General features: G+C 40.5%; 2 protein-coding genes across 44 annotated transcripts in view; one reads left to right on the plus strand and one right to left on the minus strand.

Moving 5' to 3' along the window:
• LOC139757284 (uncharacterized) overlaps positions 1-18,353 on the minus strand; it is a 145,907-nt gene that overhangs the window by 71,924 nt on the left and 55,630 nt on the right. For 27 of the 33 annotated variants that reach the window (XR_011714568.1, XR_011714582.1, XR_011714577.1 and 24 more), the window contains exon 3: positions 11,702-11,818. Coding sequence is in view for 14 of the 33 variants with exons in the window: in XM_071677642.1 (XP_071533743.1) it covers positions 11,702-11,818 (117 nt within the window). In the remaining 19 variants the exon portion in view is untranslated. Of the gene's footprint in view, positions 1-8,719; positions 8,744-9,012; positions 9,824-11,701; positions 11,819-18,353 lie in introns of those variants that run through there. The other 6 variants (XR_011714584.1, XR_011714570.1, XR_011714579.1 and 3 more) reach the window with 6 other exon arrangements.
• Positions 17,072-18,353, plus strand: part of LOC139757282 (uncharacterized) — an 18,462-nt gene continuing 17,180 nt past the window's right edge. Inside the window, exon 1 of one of the 11 annotated variants that reach the window (XM_071677639.1) lies at positions 17,072-17,186. The gene's annotated coding sequence lies outside the window, so the exon portion shown is untranslated. The other 10 variants (XM_071677635.1, XM_071677633.1, XM_071677631.1 and 7 more) reach the window with 10 other exon arrangements.

The following is an 18,353-nucleotide window of genomic DNA, read 5'->3' on the forward strand; positions in this document are numbered from 1 at the left end:
CCAGTCGTCATCCTGCCACACATGAAATAGCATTCCTTCCTCCCCCCTGCTAGGTAGCACTAGGAAAGACAAAAGACCACATTCGTTCACACTCAGTCTCTAGCTGTCATGTATAATGCACCGAAATCACAGCTCCCTTTCCACATCCAGGCCCCACAGAACTTTCCATGGTTTACCCCAGATGCTTCACTTGCCCTGGTTCAATCCATTGACAGCACGTCGACCCCGGTATACCACACCGTTTCAATTCACTCTTTTCCTTGCACGCCTTTCACCCTCTTGTATGTTCAGGCCCCAATTGCTCAAAATCTTTTTCATTCCATCCTTCCACCTGCAATTTGGTTTCCCACTTCTCCTCGTTCCCTCCACCTCTAACACATATATCCTATTTGTCAATCTTTCCTCACTCATTCTCTCCATGCGACCAAACCATTTCAATACACCCTCTTCTGCTCTCTCAAAAACACTCTTTTTATTATCACACATCACTCTTACCCTTTCATTACTTACCAATCAAACCACCTCACACCACATATTGTCCTCAAACATTTCATTTCCAGCACATCCACCCTCCTCCGCACAACCCTATCCATAGCCCAAGCCTCACAACCACGTAACATTGTTGGAACCACTTTTCCTTCAAACATATCCATTTTTGCTCTCTGAGATAACGCTCTCGTATTCCACATATTCTTCAACGTTCCAAAAAACTTTGCCCCCTCCCCTACCCTGTGACTCACTTCTGCTTCCATGGTTCCATCCATTGCTAAGTCCACTCCCAGATATCTAAAACACCTCACTTTCTCCATTTTTTCTCCATTCAAACTTATCTCCCATTTAACTTCTCTCAACCCTACTGAGCCTAATGACCTTGCTCTTATTCACATTTACTTGCAACTTTCTTCTTTCACACATTTCTGCAGTTTCTCACCCGAATCAGCCACCAGCACTGTCCCATCAGCGAACAACATCTGACTCACTTCCCAAGCCCTCTCATCCACACCATTCTGCATACTTTCCCCTCTATCCAAAACTCTTGCATTCACCTCCCTAACGACCCCATCCATAAATAAATTAAACAACTCTGGAGACATCATGCACCCCTGCGGAAAAGCGACAATCCCTCAGAACCAATGACTTTCCTCTCTTCCTATTAGGAACTCACACACATGCCTTACATCCTTGGTAAAAACTTTTCACTGCTTCTAGCAACTTACCTCCCACACCAAATACTCTTAAAACATTCCACAAGGCATCTCTATCCACCCTATCACATGCCTTATCCAGATCCATAAATGCTACTTACAATTCCACCTGTTTTTCTAAGTATTTCTCACAAACATTCTTCATAGCAAACACCTGATCCACACATCCTCTACCACTTCTGAAACTACACTGCTCTTCCCTAATCTGATGCTCTGTACATGCCTTTGCCCTTTCAATCAATACCCTCCAATATAATCATTGTGGTATATCTTTAATTTCTTTTTTACTTATATGATTATCAATTCATGGGCAAGACAGCAACCTTCTGAAGAGAACTGTGGAGAAAATACTGTATTTGAAAAATACATGTTTTATCAGTTATAGTCTGAATGTTTTGAAACTATCATTATTGGCCATGTTCAGAAGGATGTAAGACTTTGTATAATTTACCTAGTTTTTCCAATAATTTTCTGAATTCGAAGTTATCAATTTAGGCTTTAAGTAAGAACATACTGATGGAAAATGTGTACAAAAGGTATATGAAAAGTAGAATCTACCATATCATTTTAACAATTATTTTATTTATTTATTCATATTTATTTATCTATTTTGCTTTGTCGCTGTCTCCCGCGTTTGCGAGGTAGCGCAACCTTAACAATTATATAATGAACAATTTGAACTGAAGGAGTGCAAGGGACACAAGCTGACTTGGAAAAGAAGTAAAAACACGTGCATGTTACTTTGAATTCAAATTCTAGAAATCTTCAAATGTTGGAAGTTTTACCTAGGCTAAGAAAAACAATACCATATTATTCTCCAAACAAGCAAAAGCACATCAAGAGAAAATTCACTGAAACTGCACAAAAAGGTCCACACTATAGATGAGATAAAAATTCTTTAGCCAGAAAAATGTTTAAGAAAGGAATAGTTTATTGCATGTAATATATGCCAATACCTGTGCAACAGACAAAATTAGTAAAATTTCATAAAGTGGACATGCATTTTCTATATCTAATCTAAAAACCTACCTTTTTGATATCAAATAACTTGCAAATGGAAATATCATGGGGAAGAGGGAAAATAAAGGGTTAGATAATAAACAAGTAATATTTATTTGTCACTGTCTCCCGCAAATGGGGAGGTGATAACAAGTAGTGGTGATGTGAGAAGGAGATGGAGTGAGTATTTTGAAGGTTTGTTGAATGTGTTTGATGATAGAGTGGCAGATATAGGGTGTTTTGGTCGAGGTGGTGTGCAAAGTGAGAGGGTTAGGGAAAATGATTTGGTAGACAGAGAAGAGGTAGTAAAAGCTTTGCGGAAGATGAAAGCCGGCAAGGCAGCAGGTTTGGATGGTATTGCAGTGGAATTTATTAAAAAAGGGGATGACTGTATTGTTGACTGGTTGGTAAGGTTATTTAATGTATGTATGACTCATCGTGAGGTGCCTGAGGATTGGCGGAATGCGTGCATAGTGCCATTGTACAAAGGCAAAGGGGATAAGAGTGAATGCTCAAATTACAGAGGTATAAGTTTGTTGAGTATTCCTGGTTAAATTATATGGGAGGGTATTGATTGAGAGGGTGAAGGCATGTACAGAGCATCAGATTGGGGAAGAGCAGTGTGGTTTCAGAAGTGGTAGAGGATGTGTGGATCAGGTGTTTGCTTTGAAGAATGTATGTGAGAAATACTTAGAAAAGCAAATGGATTTGTATGTAGCATTTATGGATCTGGAGAAGGCATATGATAGAGTTGATAGAGATGCTCTGTGGAAGGTATTAAGAATATATGGTGTGGGAGGAAAGTTGTTAGAAGCAGTGAAAAGTTTTTATCGAGGATGTAAGGCATGTGTACGTGTAGGAAGAGAGGAAAGTGATTGGTTCTCAGTGAATGTAGGTTTGCGGCAGGGGTGTGTGATGTCTCCATGGTTGTTTAATTTGTTTATGGATGGGGTTGTTAGGAAGGTGAATGCAAGAGTTTTGGAAAGAGGGGCAAGTATGAAGTCTGTTGGGGATGAGAGAGCTTGGCAAGTGAGTCAGTTGTTGTTCGCTGATGATACAGCGCTGGTGGCTGATTCCTGTGAGAAACTGCAGAAGCTGGTGACTGAGTTTGGAAAAGTGTGTGGAAGAAGAAAGTTAAGAGTAAATGTGAATAAGAGCAAGGTTATTAGGTACAGTAGGGTTGAGGGTCAAGTCAATTGGGAGGTGAGTTTGAATGGAGAAAAACTGGAGGAAGTGAAGTGTTTTAGATATCTGGGAGTGGATCTGGCAGCGGATGGAACCATGGAAGCGGAAGTGGATCATAGGGTGGGGGAGGGGGTGAAAATTCTGGGGGCCTTGAAGAATGTGTGGAAGTCGAGAACATTATCTCGGAAAGCAAAAATGGGTATGTTTGAAGGAATAGTGGTTCCAACAATGTTGTATGGTTGCGAGGCGTGGGCTATGGATAGAGTTGTGCGCAGGAGGATGGATGTGCTGGAAATGAGATGTTTGAGGACAATGTGTGGTGTGAGGTGGTTTGATCGAGTAAGTAACGTAAGGGTGAGAGAGATGTGTGGAAATAAAAAGAGCGTGGTTGAGAGAGCAGAAGAGGGTGTTTTGATATGGTTTGGGCACATGGAGAGAATGAGTGAGGAAAGATTGACCAAGAGGATATATGTGTCGGAGGTGGAGGGAACGAGGAGAAGTGGGAGACCAAATTGGAGGTGGAAAGATGGAGTGAAAAAGATTTTGTGTGATCGGGGCCTGAACATGCAGGAGGGTGAAATGAGGGCAAGGAATAGAGTGAATTGGAGCGATGTGGTATACCGGGGTTGACATGCTGTCAGTGGATTGAATCAAGGCATGTGAAGCGCCTGGGGTAAACCATGGAAAGCTGTGTAGGTATGTATATTTGCGTGTGTGGACGTATGTATATACATGTGTATGGGGGGGTTGGGCCATTTCTTTCGTCTGTTTCCTTGCGCTACCTCGCAAACGCGGGAGACAGCGACAAAGTAAAAAAAAAAAAAAAAAAAAAAAAAATATATATATATATATATATATATATATATATATATATATATATACATATATATATACACACACACAGGCATATACATAAATACACATGTACACAATTCATACTGTCTGCTTTTATTCATTCCCATCGCCACCTAGCCACACATGAAATAACAACCCCCTCTCCCCTCATGTGTGTGAGGTAGCACTAGAAAATGACAACAAAGGCCCCATTCGTCCTCACTCAGTCTCTAGCTGTCATGAAATAATGCACCGAAACCACAGCTCCCTTTCCACATCCAGGCCCCACAGAACTTTCCATAGTTTACCCCAGACGCTTCACATGCCCTGGTTCAATCCAATGACAGCACGTCGACCCCGGTATACCACATCGTTCCAATTCACTCTATTCCTTGCACGCTTTTCACCCTCCTGCATGTTCAAGCCCTGATCACTCAAAATCTTTTTCACTCCATCTTTCCACCTCCAATTTGGTCTCCCACTTCTCCTCGTTCCCTCCACCTCTGACACATATATCCTCTTTGTCAATCTTTCCTCACTCATTCTCTCCATGTGACCAAACCATTTCAAAACACCCTCTTCTGTTCTCTCAAACACACTCATTTTATTACCACACATCTCTCTTACCCTATTATTACTTACTCGATCAAACCACCTCACACCACATATTGTCCTCAAACATCTCATTTCCAGCACATCCACCCTCCTCCGCACAACTCTATCCATAGCCCATGCCTCGCAACCATACAACATTGTTGGAACCACTATTCCTTCAAACAGACCCATTTTTGCTTTCCGAGATAATGTTCTCAACTTCCACACATTCTTCAAGGCTCCCAGAATTTTCGCCCCCTCCACCACCCTATGATTCACTTCCGCTTCCATGGTTCCATCCACAGCCAAATCCACTCCCAGATATCTAAAACACTTCACTTCCTCCAGTTTTTCTCCAAACTTACCTCCCAATCGACTTGACCCTCAACCCTACTGTACCTAATAACCTTGCTCTTATTCACATTTACTCTCAACTTTCTTCTTTCACACACTTTACCAAACTCAGTCACCAGCTTCTGCAGTTTCTCACATGAATCAGCCACCAGTGCTGTATCATCAGCGAACAACAACTGACTCACTTCCCAAGCTCTCTCATCCACGACTGACTGCATACTTGCCCCTCTTTCCAAAACTCTTGCATTCACCTCCCTAACAACCCCATCCATAAACAAATTAAACAACCATGGAGACATCACACACCCCTGTCGCAAACCTACATTTACTGAGAACCAATCACTTTCCTCTCTTCCTACACATACACATGCCTTACATCCTCGATAAAAACTTTTCACTGCTTCTAACAACTTGCCTCCCACACCATATATTCTTAATACCTTTCACAGAGCATCTCTATCAACTCTATCATATGCCTTCTCCAGATCCATAAATGCTACATACAAATCCATTTGCTTTTCTAAGTATTTCTCACATACATTCTTCAAAGCAAACACCTGATCCACACATCCTCTACCACTTCTGAAACCACACTGCTCTTCCCCAATCCGATGCTCTGTACATGCCTTCGCCCTCTCAATCAATACCCTCCCATATAATTTACCATGAATACTCAACAAACTTATACCTCTGTAATTTGAGCACTCACTCTTATCCCCTTTGCCTTTGTACAATGGCACTATGCAAGCATTCCACCAATCCTCAGCCACCTCATCATGAGTCATACATACATTAAATAACCTTACCAACCAGTCAACAATACAGTCACCCACTTTTTTAATAAATTCCACTGCAATTCCACCCAAACTCACTGCCTTGCCAGCTTTCATCTTCCGCAATGCTTTTACTACCTCTTCTCTGTTTACCAAATCATTTTTCCTAACCCTCTCACTTTGCACACCACCTCGACCAAAACACCCTATATCTGCCACTCTATCATCAAACACATTCAACAAACCTTCAAAATACTCACTACATCTCACATCACCACTACTTGTTATCAACTCCCCATTAGCCCCCTTCACTGAAGTTCACATTTGTTCCCTTGTCTTACGCACTTTATTTACCTCCTATCATCTCTTGAAAGATTTTTTCAAGACTTTTATTTTTCAGTAAAATTAATCTGGCAATCAGAGCTTTTTAAGGGGAGCATTTACCTGTCTGCCTAAAACTCTGTGATATCCCTTTTGGCAAGGAACAACTCTTTTGTACCTGGATTGAGAAATATATTATACTGGCTTAAACCTGACCATTATATCATAATCTATGATGTGAGGAGGATGATCTCTGCCTTAACTTTTCACAGAAACCATAGGTTGGAGGAAATCAACAGAATTCATTGCATTTATCATTTTTTAAATGTTTTCATCAAATATTACCTTAGTCTAGGCATGGTAGATCTAACCTGCATGTTGTGAGATTCCTCTTTCAGGAGAGATAGTTTCTGGAGTGCTTTAAGTGTTGTCTTCTCACCTGAAAAATTATTTTCAAGCCCTCCACCTTCATGTAGGTATGCACTAAATGCTCATGTGACAAATCAGCAGAAGTGAGAAAAGTATATCTTAAAGTTGATAAAAAATTCTCTTGGCAGTGTCCCATGAGTAGTTTTATGGTTTCTTACCATTAACCCTCTGTCTATCTCAAAAACCTTAGTCTATAGCAAATGGTAACTGCTTTTGGACCGGTGTATGCAGACTAAAAATTCTAAACTATTGGGCAGATAAATCCCTTGACTGAATAAGCTTGCAATGTAATCAATGTGGCTGACAGATATGACAGGTATGCCCAAAAATGAATGAGTTACCACTACCATAGGATAGTGGTTAACAATGGGTGTGGAAGTGAAGCACTAACCCAATGGTTAGAAAAAATGTTAAAGTTCCTAATCCTATTAATATCCAAGAGATATCTCATTGCTTGAAGGACTCTGCCTTGGAGAGAAATGGTTTTTCAAACTTGAAAACCTATATTTCAATAAAGTTTCAAGTAAAAGCTAACATATTCAATGCCATTTTCTTCTTCTCAAGAAATGACAACTTCCCTTGCAACATGGATTAACAATCTAAGATTGCTTACATGACTGTAACTAGGTCAGTCATACACATGCACTGTAAATATTAATGCCTTCCAACCCTGCCTGACTAGGACTGACTGTGTATCTCACTTGGGTTAAGAGTGTTGGACACAAGCACATATGTCATGCTCACTGCAGAAAATTAAAAAATATCTTGTCTCACGTATGCTCAAGTGTTCTAAGCAAAATGGGGGTCAACTAGCAATCTTAAATCACGTGTTCCATAGCTAATACTGACTGGGACATTCACTCTTTCACCAAGAATGCTGTCTTTCATTCTCATGACTGATAACTGTAATATGTTATACAGTGAAAGGTTGTAAGGAAGAGTCATATTTCACAGACCCTCACATTCAGTGTGTTTAATATAACAGAGACGTCCAAATTCTGTCTCAAGCGAAAAACCACATGATTAATATTTGTCAGGTAGTGCTTAGGCCCATATATGGTTCAGAATATTTTAACTGGTTTACTGTGGTCAACCTGTATGTGTTCATTAAATCATGAGTTCCTTAAACGAGCAGCAAGAAACATGAGACTTTCTATGAGGAAAAAAGTGATAAAGAAAAACACCCTCTGGAATTTAACATTTCAAGTTACTGAAAATGGAAAGCAAAGCATTATGACCATGAGATTCAGCACTGACCCTGCCACCATTAAGAAAGATACTAGTGTTAAAAGTTATATGAATAGGTAAACCCAAATGTAGACAGCCTGTCACTGCTGTGTACAAATAATATGAACAGCACAGAGTTACAGATGCAACTGTCAAAGGCATAGCTCGAGATTATCATAAGCCAAAGACGACTTTTCACCCAAGCTGTAACCTCAAGCAGGTGATGTCCAATAACAAAACTGCAAACCACACAAAGTAGTGCACTCAAAACAATACCCAGCTAACTAGCATCCACAAAGACTCAACACCTAAGCAATTAAACAATGAACCTCCCAGTACAGTGCCATCTCAACATGCTCAGCACTTTTCTTTATGCAACGGTACTAAACGCCTATCCAAACCAACAACTTCCAAGAAGAACTGCCGCACACTTCAGTAACCTCTATTCACAGATTCACCCATCCTCAACATATGTGACACTGACAAAACGCATACACTGTGAAATAACTCATCAAGCACTAAACAGCTGTCCTCCCAGTTCAATCTTAAACTCCACCTCACCAGACATATACCCATCATAAGCAACATTTTCCAAACATACGCGTTACTTTTCCCATCTACACTGGTCATCGTCTATCCCAACACCTCAAACACTGTTTCAACATGTCCCTAAGACCCTTTGATGTCTATGATGCATCTACCATGATGTAGATACAAAGCACTTATACTATGTTCCCCAGCACAATCTGCAGACACACACACACATTCATCACTACAATTTATGACCTATGGCCCTACCCAGTGGACATGGCCAGTCTCCTGAGCACTGCACTGGCCAGTATTATGGGTGAGGCTAGACTGTACACTTAGGACACTAGCAGTAGGACAGGTGAGGCTAGTCCAGTAGGACACTTTCCAGTATGAAGGGTGAGGCACTGGTTAGTATGAGATGAGGCCAGACTGGGCAGTTACGACACTGGCCAGTATGACGAGTGAGGCTGCACTGGACACTTAGGATGGGCAGTATGACGATAAGACTAAAGACACTAGTCAATATGTGTGAGGCTTGACTGGACAGTTAGGGTACTGACCAGCATGTGGCGAGGCTTGACTGTAGTTAGGCTGCTGGCCAGTACGACGGGTGAGGCTAGATTGGACACTGGCCAGTATGACAGGTGGGACTATACCAGGTCAAACTGGTCAGTATGACAGATGCGGTTGGACGAAACTGATAGGACACTAGCCAGTATGACGAGTGAGGCCAGATTGGACAGTTAGGCCATTGGCAAGTGTGACGGGTGAGGGTGGACCAGACACTCAAGACACTAACCAGCGTGACAGGGGAGGCTAGACGAGACGGATAAGACATTGGCTAGTATGACAAGTGAGGCTGGATTAGAGACTTCGGACACTGTCCAGTATGATGGGAGTTGCTAGACTAAACAGTTAAGAAACAAGCCAGAATGAAGGTTGATATCTGGCTGGTCTGGACAGTTAGGACACTGGCCAGAATGAAGTTTGAGGTTTGGCTGGTCTGGACAGTTACGTCACTGGCCAGTATAACAGGTAGGGCGGGATTGGACAGTTAGGACACTTGCTAGTATGACGGGTGAGGTTAAGGGGACACTTCGGACTCTAGCCAGTATGACAGGTGGGGTAGGGTTGGACTGGAAAGATAGGACACTGGTCAATATAACAGATGGAGTGGGGCTGGACTCTTAGGACACTAGTACGTATGACAGATAGGTTAGTTTCTTTGCGCCATCCACACTTAACTTTTTTTTCAACATTTGTTCTAAATATTTCAGATCATGTTAACCGAGTTCTGAATATTGGCGCTACGTGTAGAAGGGGAAAGTTTACTCTAAGACACCGCTATGATAAATACATAGCAATAATTCCCGGGACTGCTCATTGCAGCCGGCTGACGTAGTTAGCTGTAAGTGGGTCTTGTCGTTATTACTGTAATGTATGTATTCTTTATTTGTTGCTCTTAATCAACAATGCCTCACCAGCTAGTAACATAAATGTGAAAAAAAATATTGGGAAAAAGGGTGCATTTCATAGCATAATATAAACATTTACCACTCAGTAACATCATTACAGAATTATAATGTAAGTTTCATCACTAATGAGCCGTATTTATGGCGCCATGGTATACAATATGGTAGTATGGCAAGTGCTTATGGATTACTATAGTTCATGTTACAGGCCACGTAAGGCTTTGCATTTTCGTTCATTCTGTCTCTAGTCGGTTGACTATTTTAATTCACAATGTCTTTTTTTCTATTTGATTATAATTAACAATATATCTCTCATATCATCTTATTTCGACGTAGCATTATATGAGAAATATGTCTCTACGTCAATCTGTACTATTACAAAATAATATACTGTATGTGATTTAAAAAATTGCAAATATTGTTAGTTTAGAGCTTTTGAAAATAACTAATATCTAGTAGCCTCACCAAGCATTCTGTCGGTCATTGATTGAGAGACTTTTTTCTGTACTATTAATCAATTTTGGCTCCCTCTTGCAGGGATAAATATAATGGTAGGTAAAATTCGGGACCAAATATTGTGTACAGTATCTTGCTTTTGCAGCCAAAATTCATATAATGCCAACAGCCAGATCCCAATAGTTAGATCCTAAATGCTTCTCTGTGCCATTATGTGAAATAATCTTCTGCGCATGAGAACTTGACACTAAGTAGCATGAATTCAGCAAAAGTTGCATACTTTCATAATACTGGAGTAGCTTTCCCACAATAACACATTATAGATATAATTTTCGAGTGTTTCACTTTCTTGGTTCCCATTCAGCGTCAATGTCAGGCATCACGGCACCATCCCTCTCATTCATACATATTTTCACATCGTCAAACTTCTGCTCCTCCCACGTTGGTATCTGGCTACCTTATCAAAGAAATTTGTAAGACATAACAGCACCATATGTATTCAGATATGTCACGAACAGCTTGTTACCGAAGCAGGCTCTCCATGATGGAGACTGAGTTTTAGTATTAGGAAATAAGCCCCAGCCAACCTCGAGAGACATAGGAGTGCTCCGACAGCTGTATGGTGTACCTACTCGAGGACTTTTGCTGATGAGGCAGTAATAGAAAGTAAGGTTGCGGCAGTGCAGTTAGTACAAGACCTGACAAGAGACATTTTATGAGGGGGGTACTCTCACTCACCCAAAAAACTACCCTACGTAATGGCAACAAACCCTCTAATACAGATCTCTCCATGATAAATAAAAAACTCCAACTTTTCAGCATATGTACAATTCACACTCAGGCTGTTTCATGAGTTACCCATTCCAGTGGACAACAACTTTGGATAAGTGGAGGAGGCTCTTGCCTTCCTTTCAACATTGATCTGGTTTGGTGATGAGAAGCGGAATCAAAAGTCAAACATTCCTTCAACCAATGAACGGCTGTTTACTTCTCATATTTCACTCCGGTTAAGTAGTAATGGAATATACCACGACCACTGACTTTCCTGTCGGTAAAATGCAACTGTACCTGCCATCTGCCATAAAAGCCTTCTTTTCCTTTCACAACCTTACAAGTTCCACAAGGATGATATCAAAATGAGCATTGTCGAAGACCTTCTTTCTATCAAGACGGAAATGTTTGCCATATCATTGGAATAATATAGATATCAAGATGGATGACAGACTTACAAATGATAAAAAGCTAAAGAAGGGGCCATGGAGGACGGAACCACAGACATCCAGAATAAACTAACTTATGACAACATGACCAAGAGACTCACCGGTGTTCCTGGCTGTTTAAGGTCTCCATGGTAACGTTAGTAATGCATGTCTTGGTAACCAGTTCGTCCATCGGCTGGGGAACAAGATCTCCAAAATGATATCTGCCGACAGACTGCCTGTTGAAGAGGGTAAGTTAGAGTTGTTGCTGTAATACTACGTGTGTTTGTGTGCATAAAGATTCTCCAATACAGCATGGCACGGGTAAAAGTTTGTCAATAACAGCCTGTTCTCAAGTGTACCATTACTGGCCCAGATCGGCCCGTGTGAATGCCTTAAAAAACTGTCAGTTGCTACTATAATACTAACTTTCATTGCTGTAAACTGCTTACATCGGATCCGAAGAATTTTTTTTTAGTTTGCTTTAACTGCACACTGTATGGCTTTATAACTGGTTTATAATTTAGTACATAAACAAAATCAAATATTGTTTGTCAGAGAGTGTAAGTGGTACAATGGACTAAACACTTGCCTACACATTATGCGTCCTAAACCGTCAGCGTGGAGGTGAAGGGACTGAGCACTACACATTTTCCAGTACGACTCGACGAGCCCGCTAACGGAAATCGTTGGTTAGGAACCACCGCTATTTTCTTGTTATTGGGGGAACTGGCGCTATTTTCTCGGTTGGGACGAATCATTAACGACAGATATGTTGGTTGACTCTCATGGACTTATAGTGTTTGTTTACTGCTCGTTAGCGGCACAGGTGGGTGTATGTGCTCGGGGTGCCATTACTGGCACAGGACGGCCCATGTGTAACTGTAGTGTAGTGGGTTCTTAGTTAGATGTGTGTGTTGTGCAAAATGTGAAGAATCGTTTTGTTTAAATTCAGTCACGTTGATAATGATTCTGCTCGCCAAGGAGCTCTCTACCATGCACAGTAATCTCTAACACACTATCATCATCATCCGTACGAATTCATCAAAGCTATATTTTGCATTCGTTTTCTGAAACTTTCGGTAGTCTTTTTCATATCATGATATTAAAGATTTAAGAAATCCTCAAAAGAGGAGTCAAAATTAATTATTTAGAGAAAATAACCTCTCCTACATCAAAGCATGGAAAACGGGCAAATATATGATATATATCTATATATTTGTTTGGTATTATAAATTTGAATGCTTTATACTATTAAAGCTTCAGAAAACAATGCTGTAAAATTCATTTAATGAAACTCTAAACGTAAATATTATTCTTATTACCTAGTAAAGCAATTATAGAATTTTGAGAATAAAAAATTAATGCTAAAATTTAACAATGTACATATTGATCTTATGAAAGAGTTACCCACACATAAGATTAGTAGAAAATGGTTATCTATGATCCCTCAGAGTAATCTATGCTAAACTTAAACCCTCTTTCTTACTAAACTCCACTTGAAATAAGAAGGATTAGCCATGAGTGAATAGTCTAATATTTCAAATAGTTGTTAGAAGTGTCTTTAGTCGGTCTACACACAAGCGTGCAAGTGCAAAGGCCCGTCGCCAGGATTCTAAAAAGGCGAGGAGGCTCTTTTTCGTTTACAAAATGAATTTTAGGGTAAATGAACATATACATTATTGTTTATATAAAGCAAAACGCACAAAATACTGTTTCTTAAAGGAAATTTCTAATATAATGGTATTTAAGTATCTGGAAGCTTAGTGGTCTGTTCAAGCTATCGGTGGTACGTATATTTTAGCGAAAATTGAGGACGAACAATATTACTTTTCAAAGATAAAAGGAGGCTTGTTCTAGGAGCCCCTGGCGACGAGCTTGGTGTGTGTGTGTGTGTAAAGATTCGTTAATACTAAGCTTGGCACGAGCTCTTGTCAATGACATCCCGCTCTCGGGTGTGCCATCAATGCCACGACGACCCATGTGCGACTGTGGCGGTGTGGCCTCTTTTAGGTGGATGCGTGTCGAGTGTGTTGTGCTGTGGGCTCGACCTAATCCTGGTATTGTCAACTGCCTCTGTGACAATTGTGTTGACGATTAAAACTTTCCCCACCCATCTATTGAGTATTGTTTATAAATGGTAATAGCCACAGTCCACAGAACTACCTGGACTCGTCAGAGTCGGACTGACAACATACCACCACTATTCTCACATCTTCAATGTTTTTAATACACTAATGATACAAACATTACCATTATATGTATCAATCGTTTTTCTGATACTACATATAGATATCTGGAAATGTTGGGATATGATACTGAGTCTTTACTCAAATGATGCCAATGATAGCTTGGTGAGGATTTTATATTCCTAAACCAAGATGAACTGCAGGGGGAACTCCCTAACACCACTCTCACAACTTCATGAGAGAGAGAGAGAGAGAGAGAGAGAGAGAGAGAGAGAGAGAGAGAGAGAGAGAGAGAGAGAGAGAGAGAGAGAGAGAGATGGTTAAAATGACACAGAAAACATTAACTTCTACAACCACAACTGTAAGGCTTCCGGAGAAGTAAAAGCAGCACCCTCACAATTGTGACAGCAACAGAAGAGAATAATTGCTGCAGCCACAGGACAATCAATTCTGTGTACTTATACAAAGATATAAGCAGCCTTTGACAAAGAGTGGACTAATGGCCTATGATATAGATGACTACAACTAAGCATACCAGAGATCATAGATAGACTACTGTGTTATTTTCTCAACCAACTGACCGCAATCATCAACAATGTGACATCATCCAAATTCTCTCTCTAAAAAAGAAAGGGGGTCGCACAGGGAAGTCCTATCATCAGTACTATTCATAATTTAAACAGCTGACCTTCCCTTCCCAGTCTGTGCTATGAGCATGGCAATACATATACGGTTGAAGTCATGAAATAGTGATCTCGAACAACTCACTCCCAAAACACGTTTAGTACAGTCAGAGGCAACCAGACCAAACATATTCGAAACTGACTGGAAGATGAAATTAAACAGAAACAAATTTACTACAGTGGTAGTAGCAATAATAAAACCCAACGAGAATCATATCAAGTACCTAGTTAGCGCACAAAAAAGCTGCAAAATCCTGAGTCACACATTTACATCACAAAGTTTGATAACAGACCAATCAACAACAGATCCGCACAAGAAAAACCGGCAAGGACCAGTCTGTAGAAATCTGGCAACTTACGAACCGAAAATTACACCTGTTGAAAATCCTGATTATACTTGTAGGAATGGAGAAACACAGACGCTGGTAAAGGCGTGACACGTAAGTTTACCACAAACAAGATACACAAGATAACGCTTCTGCCAACAAAACGTAAGACGCTAGTTCAAACATGAGGGAGACGAGTGTTATAAATTATCAATATTAACATATGTCGGGATAAATGAGACATAAGAATACATAATGTAAACTTCCTCCACTTCCCCCTACTCCACAGGGTAGTCCGAACTGGAAAAGGTTTGATATCTATCCAGGCGTTTCAACCGCTTATGTCTGAGGTTGCCGAGTTTGGGCGATATGAAGTTAAAGAGAGAGAGAGAGAGAGAGAGAGAGAGAGAGAGAGAGAGAGAGAGAGAGAGAGAGAGAGAGAGAGAGAGACTTCATGTTGCCTCTCACACGGGATGCTGTCGTGTGAGGAGGCGGGCAGGTTTAGGATGATAGTGTTGACTAGCAAACTGGCGGTTTCTCCAACATGTCCTACCACTGGGGAGCTTGATGTGGTAGTTCCAGTGGCGGTCGATAACTACGATTGTCCCTGCTGTGTCCCACCGCTTCATGACGGGATCTTTGATGCGGACAGGTTCACCAAGCTCGAGAGGAGGCAGGGAGCGAGCGGTGCCGTTATGATACTACTCCGCCCTCTGCTGCAGTGCGAGTTGTCGGGCATCACACTCGTCCGTCCGCTGCGTTCTGCCACTCGGAAGCGAAGAAACGGCGATGTACTGGCATGGTTGAACTCAGTGGGTGTCAAACGGCGATCTGAGCAGGTCTGGGCAGGTGCTGGGGTGTAGCGTATCTCCATTAGTCCTCGGTCGACGTTTTCATCATATAAGCAGCCATTACTGGTGGTCTTGATGATGAGGTGCTTCACAGGGGGCTCAGCATAATCTCTGAATTACTAGTAATGCGGTGATAGAGACGTGGTGAGTCACGCCCGAACGCTTGAGAAAGGCAAGAAATTAAGAGTTGAAGAACTGAGGGCCGCCGTCCGTGCGGAGACGGACAGGTACAGTCCACATTAATGAAGATGCGAAGCTTGATGATGCTCTGCAGTGTGGCATCACTTCAGTATTGTGACAGCCTTTCACAACATTCCTTCATCCTACTCATTGTGCTATGGAGGAATGGTGAAACAAAGACGCTGGTAATAAAAAGAGTGTGGTTGAGAAAGTTGAAGAGGGTGTATTGAAATGGTTTGGATATATGGAGAGAATGAAAGAGGAAAGATGTGGATAGGGAGCTGTGGTTTCGGTACATTACACATGACAGCTAGAGACTGAGTGTGAACGAATGTAGCCTTCTTTGTCTGTTCCTGGCGCTGCCTCGCAGGGATGGTGGGTGGGGGGAGGGGGAGAATGCTATATCTTGTGTGGCGGGGTGGCGACAGAAATGGATGAGAGCAGTAAGTACGGATATGTACATGTGTGTATATGTCTGTGTATGTATAAGTATGTATACGTTGAAATGTATATGTATGTATATGTGCGTATGTGGGCGTTTATGTATATACATGTGTATGTGGGTGGGTTGGGCCATTCCTCGACTGTTTCCCTGCGCTACCTTGCAAACGCGGGAGACGGCGGTTAAGTACAAAAAAAAATATTACATTTAGACAAAAGCACCTTATACAATGTACTTCAACCAAGTGCACCTTAAATTACCGGGAATTTAACAACGGAGGTACCCTTTAATTAAACAACTCAATTGGTAACTAGCATCAACTACGATGCTCACACTTAGTCTCATTTCTTATATAATTTCACTTATTTCGTATTAAATACCTCACTATTACTATCGCAATTGCATCATATCATGATACCATTCGTTGTAACCCTATGTTTCTCCTCACTCTTACCTGTAAGACACAACAGCTTCCTTCAACATGTGTACAATCTCAAACTCCTTCCTATTAATTTCACCTTTTCTTGTGTAATCTTGAATTTGATTTCTTAAGCTAATATGACTCAAATATTCCTAAATATACCTACAAAGGTAGCGTGAATTAGCTAACCTTTCGGTTGCTCGTCCTGCTAATACATACATATCTTACATGGTATCGCATTGTTACCCAAACAATCATAACAGCATCAATTTCCCGTTCCTGTACTATTGTTCTCCGTCGGGGTTCTTACTTTCACTTATTTACGACTGCATATCCTTAAATATATATATATATATATATATATATATATATATATATATATATATATATATATATATATATATATTCTTAGCAACTGGCTTTTAGTGATATTTGACGTTCACATGGCAAACATAATGTGTATTTTCAACAAAGTTAACTGCTAGAAATGTGTGCGCCAATAGGAATATAAGTTCGTGAGTTAGTCGCTACATTTGTTTGTAACTGTGAAACTAACCTGACAACAAATCTTTAACTTTATCTTTCACAGCTTACATGCCCACCTTAAAGTACAGACTGAAAGACAGCAGTAAGAGAATCATATTAAAGAATAATAGCAAGTGGTGAGGGTAGGAGAATAGTCGTGATGTTGATCATGATATCTAGAAAATCACTGGCACACCTATTCTAAGGTTGGCTTTAATGTCCAACAGAAACAAATTGGTGTAATGAATATCACTACAGGTTGCCCAGATTTATGAAAATGTATATAAGATTGAATGTGAACAGCAAAGTGATGTGAAGTATATATATCTGCGTGCCAGGGGTTGGAAATGTTGAGGGCCCTAAGTATATGTGAAAGTTACAAGTTGATTTAGCCAAAAAGGTTGTCTTTTACTTAAATTGAAAGCAGAACCTATTTTACGAGTAGGTATGATGTAAGTGGTAAGTTTCCCGGAAGTCAAAGATTTTGCAGTACCTGTAGAGGAAAGGCAGAATAATCACATCACTGTATACCTACAATCAATCTTTGTACATCCAATTTTGCTATCACATCATGAGGAAACTCATGAGTATCCAGAAACACGAAGATAACACGTATGCTAACTACTGTTACTTTTGTGTGTGGAATTACCTATTTGTCATGTGTATGTATGTGTGTACAGTTACCTAGTTGTTTTGTGTGGGGAAGTGGTAAGGGAGTTAATACTTTGGCCCTATCACTTGAACATTTTCTGTCTTACTACTTCATAAATTTAAATTTGCTCTCTGCATTAACAATGTTCTCAGTTATTCTGTTCTATTCATACCCCATTCTTATATTGTAAAAGTGTTTCTTTACATCTTTTTTCACAAGATTTTCCCTCTAAGGCTCAGTCCTCAGTTCTTGACACTACCTTGCTAATGTGGGAAATCGTAATGTATAAAATATATATACACAATTTTTCCAAAACAAGAAACAGAGAAGGGGGCCAAGTAAGGATATTCCTTCTATGCTCAGTTCTCTGATCTTAATGCTACCTCGCTAAGGCGGGATTGGTGAATATGTATGAAAAAAATATATATGTATTTATTATATATAAATGGTTTCCTGTGTCAGCAAAGCAGCGGCAGGAAACAGACAAAGGATGGCCCATCCACAT

This window comes from Panulirus ornatus, chromosome 25, assembly GCF_036320965.1.
Source record: "Panulirus ornatus isolate Po-2019 chromosome 25, ASM3632096v1, whole genome shotgun sequence".
Lineage (NCBI taxonomy): Eukaryota > Metazoa > Arthropoda > Malacostraca > Decapoda > Palinuridae > Panulirus > Panulirus ornatus.